The 14,894-nt window shown below is 56.0% G+C and overlaps 4 protein-coding genes across 4 annotated transcripts; 1 reads left to right on the top strand and 3 right to left on the bottom strand.

The window, feature by feature from the left end:
* Positions 1–969: 969 nt before the first annotated feature.
* SLS55_009025 (uncharacterized protein) lies at positions 970–1,507 on the bottom strand (the record flags this gene model as incomplete). The annotated part of the gene is made up of 3 exons (XM_066780430.1): positions 970–1,037; positions 1,088–1,286; positions 1,346–1,507. The coding sequence occupies 3 exons, from the start codon at positions 1,505–1,507 to the stop codon at positions 970–972; spliced, it is 429 nt and encodes a 142-aa protein (XP_066629659.1).
* A 2,056-nt stretch (positions 1,508–3,563) lies between these two features.
* SLS55_009024 (uncharacterized protein) lies at positions 3,564–4,630 on the bottom strand (the record flags this gene model as incomplete). The annotated part of the gene is made up of 2 exons (XM_066780429.1): positions 3,564–4,060; positions 4,114–4,630. 2 exons carry the CDS (start codon positions 4,628–4,630, stop codon positions 3,564–3,566), a joined length of 1,014 nt encoding a protein of 337 aa, XP_066629658.1.
* A 667-nt stretch (positions 4,631–5,297) lies between these two features.
* On the top strand, positions 5,298–7,126 carry SLS55_009023 (uncharacterized protein; the record flags this gene model as incomplete). Its single annotated transcript, XM_066780428.1, is given in 6 exon segments — positions 5,298–5,538; positions 5,558–5,695; positions 5,749–6,149; positions 6,207–6,284; positions 6,335–6,403; positions 6,461–7,126. The coding sequence occupies 6 exon segments, from the start codon at positions 5,298–5,300 to the stop codon at positions 7,124–7,126; spliced, it is 1,593 nt and encodes a 530-aa protein (XP_066629657.1).
* A 6,572-nt stretch (positions 7,127–13,698) lies between these two features.
* Positions 13,699–14,505, bottom strand: SLS55_009022 (uncharacterized protein; the record flags this gene model as incomplete). Its single annotated transcript, XM_066780427.1, has 1 exon — positions 13,699–14,505. The coding sequence occupies one exon, from the start codon at positions 14,503–14,505 to the stop codon at positions 13,699–13,701; it is 807 nt and encodes a 268-aa protein (XP_066629656.1).
* Positions 14,506–14,894: the final 389 nt, after the last annotated feature.

The raw sequence follows: 14,894 nt of genomic DNA, 5'->3' as shown, positions 1-14,894 counted from the left end.
GTACAGGATCCATCGAAATAGTTTGGTTGTCTCATCCTTTTCAACGCCGTTCCCATTGAGTTCGTCCAAAAGCTCTGCGTACAGGCTGTCCAACTCTGTAGGTAGTGTTTCGATTTCTCGCTCAATTGCTCGCGCGCCGAAGCCTTTCAGGTATTTTTTGACTGCTTTTTCGGCAACCAGGACGGCCCATTGGAAGACCCCGTTGTCTTTTGAAAGTATCACATCCACTATCCGCTGGCGCTCATCGTCAGACCCGATTTCCTTGAGTTTCTCTTCCATAACTTGGCGGATGTCGTCGTGATTTTTGTCCTCAACCACAATAGTAGGAACATGTGCTTGCCCTAGTATGGGGTAATGTCTCGAAGAGAAGCAGATCTTGGCATAGGATTCCTGTTGTTTAACCTTTTCCCCGAATCTCTTGAGGCAAGTCAACATTTTGATGGACGCGTCTGTTTCACACTCGTCTAAAGCGTCGATGAAGATCACGACGCGTCGCTTTGTTGATGTGTGCGTTAGAATATGGAGGAGAAATTTCTCAAGCTCTCCTTCGGCCCATTCCCACCTGCCTTCTCGATAGGAACCCCAGCGTGACTCCCTTTCTTCGAAAGACGCGGTAGCTTGAGATAGGACATCGTCGAAATGTGGAACGAGGGCATGTAGAAGTGCGCGAAAAATTCCAGCGGGGCTCTTCTGAAGGCTGACGCCTCTTCCGTGGATGTAAAATGATGCGACTAGCTTTCTCGAGCCCGAGGACTGCTCTCTCATCTTTTCCATGGCGTATTTCATGAGAACGGATTTCCCCGCTCCGGGTTTGCCCTTGATCCAAAGAAGGCCACGCGATTGACTAAGCCAATAGCGATAACGCGGGTCTTCGAGGAGCCAGGCACAGGTGTTTTCCGCATCGTGGATTTCAGCGTGCCTGAAGGACTGTTCATTGAAGGACAGCGATTCCAGACAGTCTGTTGTAAGTCAGTACTGATCGGTTATATCACTCGTCTTCGCACCTTCTTGCTTTGCTGTCAAACGCTTTGACGGGACTATTGACTGTCAATGATGTCCAAAAGTGATCTCAATTGATTTGACTAACTTCCAATGTTTTCGACCAGCGGGAGCAACGAAACGAGAACCACATCATACATCTCGTCCATCTCGCTAGTAAATTTGACCATTTCGGAGTGATTTCGGGCTATTGCGTACTGGGACATGGAACCACTTGTCGCAGACGGTTTTTCAACCAGTACAGCAAGTTTCGTTCTGTCAGACTCCCACATTTGTTTCTCCTCGTTCTGCTTCTAATTAGTATTGCATATTGGATATTGGAAAAGATCGGCATTGACAGACTTACAAACTTGGCCGTAGGAGACAGTTCCGTCTCATAAAATGAGAGAATCTCAGCCGGGTTCTTGCTGTCAAAAGCTAACGAGAACTCTTCCTCGTAGCGCTGGAGGATGGCAGAATGCTTTCCGAGAGACTGGACCAGGCTTCTATTGGGTTGCTCGCCAACCATTGGAAAAAGATGCTCGGTTGCCATCCCTTGGTGAGGGACTCCAAAAAACATGAAGGCGATGACATTCTCCAGAAATTCTTTGTCTTCCGTCTTGGTAGACGCCTTCATCTTTATCATGGCCTACGTTATAGTTTCCATCAGCATACTTTCTCGAAATATAGGAGGACGTTGGACCTCTTTGATCAGCAAACCACCAAGGCTATGACCAAGAAAGATGGTAGGACGTATCTGACAGCACACCAATGAATAAGTCAGCTTTGAAAACTCATTTGCAACTCTTGGCATACCGATGAACCGTATTGCAATCTTTTGATACTCCACCGGAACATGTCCCCCAAATCATTTAGGTTCTGGAACGAGCTGCTGGACACAACCTTTGCGTCATAGCCATAGACCAGAATCCTCGTATGATGTAGCCGAACCGGCAAATCATCACGTAGCCACATGAAATTGCTCCCTCTCGCTTTGAATGAGCCGAATGCGTGGCCGGCGAGACCTGAAATGGCTATGAGGCTATCAAGAAGCATAAGTAAGGCGAAAGGCGCATACAAGAGTGTTTGGATGCTTACTCATTCAAGCACTCGCTATCGTCAGCACGATGCAGTGGTGTAAAGCCCCGGAAATGAGTGTCAAATATGAGTCGTCGTGGGCCCCACTCTTCAGCCTCGTCTTCATTGCCTTCCGGTAAGAAAAACGGCCATTCGTCTAGAGGTCCTTGGAGAAGCTTTGGTGGATCATCTCCGAACGTCAAGGTCGCAATCCTGCTGCTGCTCTCGAGTGGATTCCTGGCGAGTGAGTGCACCGCGATTTTCGAGTCTTCGTCGAGCTTGAGCGCAGCTCTGACAAGACCGCGCACCTGTTTCCGACTCTCAACGCTGGCTGGTATTCCTCGGAGCCTGAAGTTTTGGTAGCCATTCCCCGCCATGTCGAAGCTCCAGAAACATCGTTCGATAACCCGAAGGAAGAGGGGTCAGCAGGAAGAGGGTGATGGGCGCACCGAGCGCAAGGCAGCGAGACGTACTCAGTACCTAAAAGTGGGGCCTGCGGCTGAGCGAGCGCTGCCACGCCTGTCTCGTCACCTCGGTACGATCATCGCCATTAGTGGAGAGGTGACCGTGGAAGCGAGGCACAGCGGGCGACAAAAGAATTGCCCGCCCGCCTCTGCCTAGCATAGATTCCGCATCATCATATTGAACTTCCCATCCCATGTAGAAATTTTCTATGAGGCAGATGCAGGTGGAGATTTCTTTTGCTACCCGATGTGGAGGGAGCAGTCGCTTGCGTCGCCACGTGGCAGCCTGAAAACAATGTTTTCAACGAGGCTATGCACTTGACCAGGTTTTGAGTCAACAAACAGGAGAGCCGAACCGAATCGCTTGGGATCTCTTTTGCCGATAGCCGAAGAAGATCTTGAATGCTCACAAAAGTTAAAGGTCGCCACACCCAAACCCTTTGCACGCCCTCCTGATACGCCCTCCTTTCCTTCGTCGAATCCAGCCTCACGCGATTCGCCTCTCCAACCCCACTATACCCTCTCTTGATGTAGCTGGCGATCTTGACGTCGGTGTCGCCGTACGTCGAAACGGACTTCGGAGGGGAGCTATTGGTATTTCCTGGACCAAAGTGTAGGTGTGCCGCCCGCATTGGAAGATATCGCTTCCTCAGCAGCTTCATCAGCAGTGGGGGACTGGGATGTCTTTGTTAGTCTCGTTGGCGAAGCAACCGTCAAGGCTGCAATTCCTCCTCTCTTCGGGAATGATTCTCGAGCGGCTTGACGGCAGCTCTGAGTTCATCCTTGAGGTCGGAAGAGATGATTGTGTCTGACTGTGGTTTCCGTGGCTGGGGTGCCGATGCGGCGTGCCGCAGGAGTCTTGGGCCTTTTGCGATGGATGTCAGCATTGGGGTTTTCTGTTGGGTTCTCTGGAAAGTGTAGAGTTAGGCAACGGCAGACAGCAACCGCGCTAGCACGTGTTGGCGCGTGTGTCGGTCGCGATGGAAAAGCAAGTGTTTCTACCTTGGGCCGTCTATCGTGTCTAATGGTTGAAAGCGTTGCGACTCAGACAACGACGTTCTGCTCCTTGCCAACCAGCCAGCCTTCTATGTTCTGCTTCAAGATGCGCTGATAGTTCTCCATGGTCTTCTCGCCAAACCAGGCGACATGGGGGCTGACGGTCAAGTTCAGCCCGCGCGTGTCGGTCCCCAAGAGCACCGAATCCGCCTTCTCGCCGCCGACGGCCGGCTCCTTCTCGAACACATCGGTGGCGGCGCCCGCGATCCTGGCGTCGCGCAGGGCCTGCACCAGGGCGGGCTCGTTGACGATGCCGCCGCGAGACACGTTGATCAGCACGGCCTCGGGGCGCATGCGGTCGAACTCGGGGGTCGAGATCAGGTTCATGGTTTCGGGGCTGCGCGGGCACGTCAGGACCACGACCGTCGCCATCTCGAGGGCGTCGTCGAACGAGACGCGGTCGGGCTGCGGCTTGCTGTCGCCCTTGCGCGCCGCCACCACCACGCGCATGCTCATCAGCCGCGCCAGGTGCGCGACCCGCTTGCCTGCATCCGCTCGGTCAGCCTCGGCCGTCTCTCCGGTCTCGTTCGATGCGCACCGATTGTCCCGTTCCCGATGATGGCCACGACCTCCTCGTCGCAGTTGAGCGGGGCGCGGCCGGCGGCAGTGCGCATGTACGGGTTCAGCGTGTTCTTCAGCGCCCACTCTGCGCCGTCGCCGGCGGTGCCGACGGTGCGCTCATGCATGACGACGGTGCGGCGGCGGGCGGCAAAGTACAGGCCGAGGGCGTGCTCGGCGACGCTCTGGACGTTTGCGTTGGCGCAGTTGACGACGCGGATGCCGCGCGCCCGGCACGCGTCCAGGTCGATGCTGTCGGTGCCGGCGGCCATGACGGCGATCAGCTGCAGGTGCGGCGTCACGGCCGGCGACAGCGCCTCGCCCTTGATCGGGTGCACCACGTTGATGATGACGGTGGCGTCGCGGATGCGCTCGTGCAGCTGGTGCGCCTCGGTGCGCTGGTGCACCGCAATGTCGAACGAGTGCGGCGCCGGGAAGTCGAAGGCCGGCGGCGGCGTGTGGATCGCCTCCAGCACGACAATCTGGTGGTGCACCATCTGTTCTTTGGTAGAGAGGTCAATTGGGAGTGCAGGCTTCGGCTTCGTGGCTCTTCAACCTTTATTAGCAGGGGCCCTTCCCCACTACTGATCAAGCGCAGGGCGCGCCGTTACGCGTGAGAATACTGCCTCGTCCGCGCAAACGCGACTCCACGTGACCCGCCCTCCCATCTTGCGTCGCCAATACTTAGAAGATAAGGTAGGAGCAAGAGCATCGAACGGTTGCAGACATTTCCATGTGGCATCCTGACTCTTTATCATTCCGGGCCGGAGTATGCCTGCATAAGCGTAGTTGGGAGCGGGAAACGACCCACTCTCGGTTACAGCAACGGTCGCGGTAGGCGGGGAAGGAAGTTGCTGACGAATCAGACCCAACATATCACAGACACAGCTTCGTTCACGATTCCACTTGGAGCGCTTGGTCCGTTTCCTTCGGGCCAATACCACCCTACCGGGACCACTGTGCCTCCAAACCCGGCCCTCAACAGCAGTATCCCCGCCGAACCGCCAATCACTTTTCGCAAAGCTTCGCAAAGCCCTCACCACTCCCCATGGAGCTAATGCAAAGATTCTACCACGTGTGGACTCGCTGGGCTGATTTAAACCTTAGGGATGCTGTGTCGTTGCGAACCTTCCTCCCACGTCTTCTACCAACCCTCCTTCCACCATGGCTCCTACTTCGCTGTTGTCCACTGCCCTCGTCGCATTAGCCCTGGTGCAGATATGGCGCATAGTCCAACGTCTTTTCTTCCATCCGCTTGCCTCTGTGCCCGGCCCTAAGCTTGCCGCTGCCTCAACCCTGTACGAATTCTACTGGAATGCTATCTGCGGCGGAAAGCTGTTCAAGAGATTGGACGAAATGCACGAGAAATATGGCATGCGACCCCTGTACCACAAGTCGACATCCCGTACTAATCCCCTCCCAAGGCCCAATTGTTCGCCTCGGCCCCAACGAGGTCCATATCTCTGATCCGTCGTATTGGGACGTGCTCTACAACAGCACAAACAAGTTGGACAAGTCCGCTCCTTTCTACTGCTTTGATGGCGGAACCAACGTCACGGGAGGTACGCCGCCAGTCTTCTGCACTATTGGCGGCCAGTTGAGCTGATGGCCGCAGTCACCACTGTCAAGCATGAGGTGCATCGCAAGCGACGCGGCGCCATATCCAAATTCCTTAGCGCCGCCAACGTCTCCAGGCTCGAACCGCGCACTCACGTACATCTGAAGAAGATGCTGGACAGGTTCGCCGAGCTTGGGAGGGCTGGAGAGCCGTGCGACTGCTTCAACGCCTTCCGAAGCCTGACTATGGACATCGTCTCCACCCTTTGCGAACCGAACCCGCGACACAATCTGGATGAGCCCGACTTTGCTGCTGCCATGCACCGCACCATCCGCACCTCGGCCAGGACCATGGACATTCAGAAATTCATCCCCATCATGCAGATCATGGATCTCGTTCCTCTTTCGGTCTGGCAATACCTGGAGCCCGAAGTTGCAAAGCTCATGGAGAAGAGAGGAGTGAGACGATGCCGTTCAAGGGCGGATGCGTTCAACTAGACTGACTGGCTCATTCAGGTCTTGCGCGAGACCGCGAAAAACGTCCTTGCGGAAGGAGGCCAGCCCGACTCGAGAGAACCCACGGTGCTGGATGCAGTAGGTAGCATACAGCTACATACATCTTCTCCCAGCTGACGATCATGTAGATCGCATCATCCGATCTCCTACCCCCGGAAGACAAGACCGCGGGGCGTATGGCCTACGAAGCCGAAATGGTAGAGCCCCAAGCACGAACCCCCTGCGCACAACACGCAACTGACCGATGACCACAGGTCCTAGGCGCCGGAACGGAAACGACCAGCAACACGCTGGGCAACCTCGTCTTCCACGTCCTCTCCAACCCGGCCGTCCACTCGCGCCTCAAGCACGAGCTGCGGTCCTGCTCCGCCGCGCTGCCGGACCAGCTCGTGGACTTCCGCACCCTCGACAAGCTGCCCTACCTGACGGCCGTCATCCAAGAGACGCTGCGCATCGCCTCGCCCGTCTCCGGGCGGCTGCCGCGCGTCAACCCTTCCAGCCCGATGACCTACACGACGCCCGGCGGCGAGCCGAAAACCTACACGTTCCCGCCCGGCACCATCATGTCCATGTCGCCGCGCGACCTGCACGGCAACGCCGCCATCTTCCCCGACCCCGAGAAATTCGTGCCCGAGCGCTGGCTGCCCGCGACGGACCCGGCGTGCGCGGTTAGGGATCCCGAGCGCCGCCGCGCCATGGACCGCTACTGGGTGCCCTTCAGCCGCGGCAGCCGCAACTGCATCGGGCTGGAGCTGGCCAAGCAGGAGCTCGGGCTCGTCGCGGGCAACCTGTTCCGCCGCTTCGGCGACCGCGTCGAGCTGTTCGAGACGACGGCGCGCGACGTCCGCGTCGACCACGACTGGTTCGCGCCGTACGGGCCGGCCGATAGCAAGGGGGTGAGGATCAAGATCAAGTGCTAGGTAGCGGGGGGGCGGGCCGGGGAAAGAGTGACGGGGAATTCGATTTGCATTTCCTTTTATTTCCTCGCTGTGATTTCTCTTTCTCTCTCTCTTTTCCTTGCACTTCCAATTCAACAATTCGCCGTGAACCCCGCCCCCGTCGCCGCCGCCGCCTTCGCCGCCGCTATCAACCTCCTCTGCCCCTCGTCCACGTCCCTGCTCAGCCCCTCCCCCATCCACGCGGGCTGGCTCTCGCGCAACCCCTCCTCGAACTCGACGATGCGGCCCCCCGATACGAACAGCGACTTGCCGTTGACGTCCGGCCGCGCGACGGGCAGCAGCAGCGCGCGCGCCACGTCGGCCGGCTCGTTCGCCGGCAGCTTCCACTCGTCCGCCCACGGCCCGGCCAGCTCGCGCGTCATGGCGGACCGCGTCATCCACGGCGCGACCATGTTGATCGTCTGATGTGTGTGCCGGTGTGGTGAGCCTTCTGTCAGTTTTCCGTTTCGTTTTTTCGCGCGGAGCAGGGTGGGTCGTCGAGTGTTTTGGGGAAGAGGGGGAAACGAAGGGGAAGAGAGCGTGCGTGCTTACAATACCCCTCTCGACCAACATTGTCCTCAACCCCCTCATCAGCCCCAACACCCCCGCCTTGGACGCGCAATACAGATGCAGCGGCGGCGTGTCCAGGAAACTCGCCGCCGACCCCGTCAGCACGATCTGCCTTCTTTTCCCCTCCTCCTTGCCGAAGAAATGCACCGCGCACTTCACCGCGTACACGGCCCCCGCGAGGTTGACGTCCAGCACCTTCAGGTCCGGCGGCAGCAGCTCGCCGGTTTCGCCGTCGTAGGCGTCGGCGAGGAAGTCTTCGCGGTTGATGCCGGCGTTGCAGAGGACGGCGTCGGGCGCGCCGCCGAAGAAGGCGTGCGCGGCGTGGAAGAGGGCGAGGACGGCGGGCCAGGAGGTGATGTCGCAGGGGCGGAAGAGGACGCGGCTGTGGGTTTTCGTTTTGGTGTTACTTTGGGTGTTTTGCGGTTGTTTTGGAGGAGGGATCAGAGGAATCTGGGGAGAGGTGTGAGGGAGGTGCGGGAAGAGGGAATGGCTGACTCTTTCAATTCGGCGGCGAGGTCGCGGCCTTGGGTCTCGTTCCAGTCGCCGATGGCGATGTTTGCGCCGTGCTCTGTTGCGGGGGTGGGGAGGGTCAGTGAGGCTGCTGTTCACGGAGAGGCGTGTTGCTTACTGTGCGCGAGCTTTACTGTCTCGAGGCCAATGCCGCTGGCTGCTCCGATTATCAGGATCGTTTTGTCTTTGAGCTTGGAGAGCTCTGCATCGTCGAAAGTGTATGTCGTCATTGTTGGATGTTGTCTGGTAAGGCTGAAGTGTTTGAACGCTTGTAGTCTTCTCCAGCCGCTTGGTTTAAGTACCCAGTCTGCTGGATGGGGAACTGCCGTAGCCGTTACCGGGTCCACATTTCAATCAGCCAACTACGCGTCCGCGGGCCCTGGCTATCGTGGTAAAATTAGCGCACCCGTTAACTATAATAGCGGAACCGGTATCAAGCAGTGGGTTGGTCCGACCAAGTGCGGGGCTAGCTTGCGCCCGCTCAGATGTCACTCCCCACCTTAGCAAGAGCCCCACAAACCCAGGCGCTGTCCGTCATTTTCCCCGCATTAAGTTCCTCACAGGAAGCAACCCAATAATACAGTGGACCTAGGAATTAGAGTGACTGACGAGGACGGAATGGCTTCCACTAATATGGAGAGCAGCAAAGACGCCTTCGACCCCGCACAACGTTCCGCTTACTCTACACACCTGGATAGCCAACCAAGTGTTGTCCTTTTTCTCCAGGCAACATGCTACATAAAGCCTTGGTAAGGCGGAATGTTGCTTCACTTTTGCAAAAGGGAAACTCATTTGTGGCCAATAAAGCTTCCAGGGCCACGATGGTGCCCCGGGCCAAAGGGAAACTCATTCGTGGCCAACAAAGCTTCTAGGGCCATTATGGCGTCCTAGCAATGTCTGTAAGACCCGGTGGGGGAGGGTGCTGCATATGCACAAGCATGCAGCAGGCCGGAGGATGCTTTGGCTCGCCCGTCCACAACACCACAACAGCGGCAATGCATGGCGATCATCTTGCAGATACGTCCTCCGGAAACCCCCATCCCTGGTGATGCGAAATCAGCAGCAGCTGCTGCAGGCGACCACGAAGACACACTGCCGCCCTACCCACCACCTTAATGCAACTTGATCGAAGACTTGGCGGATACTTGCTGGGAATATGATCGCTAAGCCCTCGGCGTTGATGTCACACTATCGGCGCCGGATAAAGGCGCCCCAATAGAATGCAGCGGCTGTGCGCAGAGGATGGCGAGGCCCAGATGCAGAGGCGTAGTAGTGAAGTTTGCCGAGCTGGGTACGTATCTAAGCGGCAAGCCGGCGCGCTGCCAGCAAATCGCATTCTGTCTCGTATGAATCTGCATTTCGCGTCCTCATCTTTTTCTCCTGGCCCACCCCAGTCGTAATCCTCGCTCGCATGCCCCGGCAAGCGGATCCTTCGAACATTGCCCCGTTACTGTGTGTAAGAACTTCCAGCACCGAGCGGGCGGTTCGTCGACGAGGCCTGCATACTCTGTCTCCTGTCCCCTCACTCGGCCGTCTTGTATGCCACATATACTATTGGTGCGTCGCTGTTTATGGAGCCAAACAACGCAGCAGCATGCCGTCAGGGCTGGAAGGGCAAGAGTGCTTTGCAATATTACTATAACACGAGTGTCCCAGCCTCTAACCGCCGCGTTGTAATTGGCTCACGCGAGGGTGCCAATAACACCATAGCCCACTCCCAGATGTGGCCAGCCTACATAAGGAGGCTCCTTCCGCCAGCCTCCTTAAGTAGTCTCCTTCCCAGCCCATGATTTTTCCATCAGACTGCTCTACCTTTGAAGAAATCATAAAGCCATTACAAATGGCTGTTTCATTTGAGATTATCATATCCGCTCTTATGTTCCTCGTCCAGCTTGCGTCATTTTTCTGCGGTAATGATCGTGGGAACGCCGAACGCTTCCGAGGCAAGGATAACACGATCTAGCTTGATATATATTCTGGAAGTTACTGACTTAGTTGGCAGGCGCTGTCATCTTCATATGGGATTACTTTCACCAGCTCGTTGCCATCAACATTGAGGCAATTAGCAGATTCATTCACCGTTGTAAGAGATGGTACACCACTTACCGAGATGGGTTAGTATAATGGTCTTCCACATGATTGGCTTCAAGGCTGTTGATAAGACCCCAGCAACCCTCTACTTCCTGGTTGGAATCTACCGCCGAGAAACCCTTTCGAAAGAGCCCAGCCGGAGGTTGGGCGTGACGCCGCCACCTAGTTTGATTTTCTACGTTCGATACATCGCGAGTCAGTCGCAGCGCCTTAAGGGAAAGAGTTGATGGTCATGACAAAGGGATCAGACGAATCAATGTATCGTTAGTGCTTAAACGCTTTTGCTGAAAAATGGATCATTGCATAAAGCAATGAAGAGATAAGGGTCATCAAGTTGTCTTCCGTATGTTCAATGTGGATAGCAACCCCAAGGTATGTGGGGTGCTACACGGATCAGTCATTGGATGCAGTGGGCCTTCACCAATGGACTCAAAGGAACGGGCAAGAATCAGGTTCATCGGAGATCGTAGAGGAGGCTCGCTGGAGCGCTACCCGACGATTAGGTGGAATACTGCATGTGCACGGCGTCAGCTTTGCGACCGCCACACGGCTGACCAGTGGCTGCCCTTTCATGGACAAACCATTCATGTAAAGTCGATTACTCTACATTGCATCTGAGAATCGAGCTGTACGATGCACATCCCCAACTGGTAACTTAGTACTCAGCTCGCCCAAGGGTCATTTGCTGTCAATAGAGGCTTCGGACGTCCGTTCACTCGTAGCGGTTGATTGGAGAGAAAACAATTGGCAAGACTCCACCGCAGGCGAGCTTGTGTATGATACGAATGCCGGTTATGTGATATGTTGAGGAGTGCCTATAGCCTGCTCAGTGCCGGGAAGGCCCAGGACTCTCTAATGAGGTGCAAGATGCAGTCAGCACTTAAAAGGTGACACGAGGTTGAAGATGCAGTCAGCATTTACCGAGTGACACGAGATTGAGGACGCAGTCAGCATTTACCGAGTGACACGAGATCGAGGACGCATTCAGCAGTTACCGAGTGACACGAGGCTCTGTGGCGGTTGGGGGCCATCATTGCGGGGCACTTCACCTCCTCGCCGACAGACTTGGCTTATTGTCCTTACTGCGTTCTGGCTCATTACATCGCGAAGGAAAACAAAGATGTACCTGATGCGGGTGTCATGAGCACACCTTTTAACATACCCACGGAAGGCTACCACCTCTCATCTTCACACAAGCTTCGCGAAAAATGCCAGAGAATCTTCTTCGAAACCTTCCTTGATGCGAACCTACTTAAATTCATGGGACAGCATCATCAGAATTCTCTGGCACTTAGAGACTCGGCACTGATCGGATTTCAACGAATCAACTCTGCCTTCTCATTCGGACGACCGAGGTCGTCGGTCCCCAAGATGAATTTGAGAAAAACCCTCACAGCGCACGACGTCCAATCTCATGGACCGTGGACGGGCTCCCGATAGCAAGTCATACTGACTGGTATAATTAGTTCTATATTGTTGGGAAATTGAACTCTACAATATACATGAATAGGCTTCTGGGTACGAACGCTGGTGAACTCCTAGTTTTATGATGCTGATATAGCGCAGAAACGCCACGGAATGTCCCCACGGCAAATGGGAGCAATAAGACAGGCAGCGAAATAAGCTTGGACCAAGCAAAGCGGTGGCTCACCCACTGTCTCGAAATGCACACAGAGTGCGCCATCCACGCCAAGTCCAACTGGCTACCGACACGGCTCCTCTACATAGACCCATCCGGATCCCGTCTCCACCTCCTCTTGAGAGACGAGATACCGCCAGAAACACGCTACGTATCACTCAGCTACTGCTGGGGAACCCACCAACCGCTCAAGCTTCTGGAAAATTCCCTAACAGCGTCCCGCTCCTCAATCGCCCCCAGGATATCTCCAAGACCTTCCAAGACGCAGTCGCCATCGTCCGCGTATTGTGTCTCCACCACATCTGGATCGACTCCCTCTGCATCATCCAGGACTCGCCCGCCGACTGGCGCGCCGAATGCGGCGTCATGGGCCTTGTCGACCGGCACGCACTCTGCAACATCGCCGCGACCGCCGCGCGCAACGGCACCGTCGGCCGCTTCTTCGACCGGTCCCACAGCCTTCCTCGAAGACCTGGCCCTCAGGGCATCGACCACCGCCGCCGCCGCCGCGCGCCGCCAAAACACTCCATTACCCCCTCCAACGACACGCGCACGCCCCGCTCTCTTATACGGTTATACCAGCGCGGCTGGATGATCTAGCAGTGGCACACACGGCGCCGCGCGCACATCCTCCATTTCGGCCCGCGACCCCCAATCTCCTAGGAGTGCGTGGTGGGCGTGCGGCGCCGCCGCGTCCGATCAGGCAGTGCCCGCGATCGACGATAACGAGAGGCCCCTACCTCACATCCGTAGTATGTACAACAGCTACCCAAGGCGGCGTACCGCAAACCGGAGGACGACTGGGCCAACACCACCACCGCCGCGAAGGGCGCTGGTGAATGATGCGGGCGGACGTGGGAGAAGAAGCTCGTTCGGCGCCTTATACATACACGGCGACGGGGGCGCTGGGAGCGCAGGGTGCTACTGCTGCCGGGAGGAGAGGTCGAGTATGTCGCGGGTATGTGGTCGAGGTTCCTGCCTTAGAAGCTGCTGTGGACGATGGCGCGGCGGCCAGGGTGGCGGTTTATGTGGCGCCGGCGTCGCTCGGTCGCGATGCCTGTGTACACGTACATGTGGAGTTCCGTGGAGAGATAGAATGGCAGGTTCTGATGGAGGTGGTGGAGCATGGTGTGAGCCCGGTTGGCGATGATCCGTTTCTGGAAGTCTCAGGCAGTTTCGTCCGCGTGGAGTGTTTGCTTAACTGGGAGTTGCCTAAGAATGTGGGGGATGAGCAGACTGTGAAAGACCCCATACCGGTCGGCTTGTAGTTGGTATACGATGAGAAGAAAGCAGTGTGGAATGATCAGATGGAGTCGCGGAGTCACGTTTGCTTGACTCCAGTCGTGGTAGTGTCCCGGTTCTCACAAAAAGAACTCGGACAGCAGTTTTGAGATTCATGTCTGGTTTGACGGGCTGGTTTTAGCAAAGAATGAAGGCGTGTTGGGTCAGTATGTCAGGGTGGGTTGTTTACATTGTGGCGCGAAGCAACACAACGTTGCTGAGGCCAGCCCAATGGAATGACCGAGATCACGTTGAAGCTCGAAAGTACATCTTTCACCACTATTCTGAGAGGGTATTTGGCATGGCGCAAGAGTTCCTGGACAGCCTGAGAATTGAATTTCCAAACTTGATAAGGAGAATTTGAAACAATCCCAAAGGTAGCATCACAAATAGCGGGCAGGAGTCACTTCTGGCAAAATGGCACTCTCAACTTCGAATTAATTGATGGGGAAAAGCTACAAAATCAAGGAGAAGGAAGGTAAGCAGCAAGCCTCTTCTTCTCATCCTCATCCTCGTACCATTCAATCTCCCTTTGAGATGACTCCTCAAACTCGATCTGACGGTTCCTCCTCACAGCCCTGTCCGGGCCAGAGAACTCAACCGGCGGAGGCGGGGGGTAGCGGACCGGGTCCCTGATGTCCGGCCTGAACCTGTGCGCGACCCGATCCGCGACCAGGTTGCCCTCCACAGACTTGCTTGGAACCCAGTGGTATTCAACGGTGATACCGTAAACAGCCAAGGCACCATCCAACCAGAGCAGCTCGTTGATCAGCTCATCTCTCCAGCGCAGCATGCGGCCATCCTCCTCCTTGAGCTTCTCCAACTTGTTGAGAAACGACCGGTAATCAGTAAAGATCTTGAGGGTGTGGAAGGAGTCGTCGATGAGCCACTCCTCGTAGGCACGGTGAAGGGCCTTGTAGATGGCCCAGATCTCTGCTCTGCCGCTCATGCCGTTGCGAGGCAACGAGAAGCCGAGCTTCTCCCACTCCTTGGGGCTGGCCTTGCTGCGCCAGACGACCGACGCGCTCGTGTACTGGAATCCTTGCTCATTGGTGGGATGTGAGCCGGAACCATCGGTGAAGAAGGCGTAGACTCCGGGAAACTTCTCGACACTGGCCTCATCGCTGTACTGCTTGGCGTAGGCGATGGCTTCGTTGTGCTTTAGTATGTTGATGGATCCTTGTACACGGATCCATTGCGACTCGTCGTACATGTCGAGGTGGTCGGGTACCAGGCGGGGAAGGAGGCGAGACTGAAAGATGCTGGACATGGTTGTTGCGGGTGAAGTGAGGTGATGAGGGTTTGGTGTGAATGTGAAGTCGTTGATGATGAGGTTGAGATAAAAAGAGGTGGGATTGCACTTGATTTAATCTGCACGTCTTGATTGAATCTTCAGCCAAAGAGAGAAAGCAGGAAAAGAAGCGGCGGGTGTGGATTTTAAAAGATCTGCCTCCGCCTGTGCGCCTTGGCATGGACAGCTCAGTCTGGCAGCTTCGTGGGTGGCTCCTTCCCTGGGTACTACGCACCCAATTCACGTGACGGGGCGAGCGCGGGCTTTGCCGGCGTGTACCTCACCCGCCCAGCGCACAGCCGCGCCCGCCTAGTGGAAAATCCGACCATTTCACCTTCTTTGCAATCATACCATGGAATGGCGGACGT

The sequence above is a fragment of the Diplodia seriata genome (assembly GCF_021436955.1).
Source record: "Diplodia seriata strain FDS-637 chromosome Unknown scaffold_9, whole genome shotgun sequence".
Classification (NCBI taxonomy): Eukaryota; Fungi; Ascomycota; class Dothideomycetes; order Botryosphaeriales; family Botryosphaeriaceae; genus Diplodia; species Diplodia seriata.
This window is presented reverse-complemented; position numbering and strand designations above follow the sequence as displayed.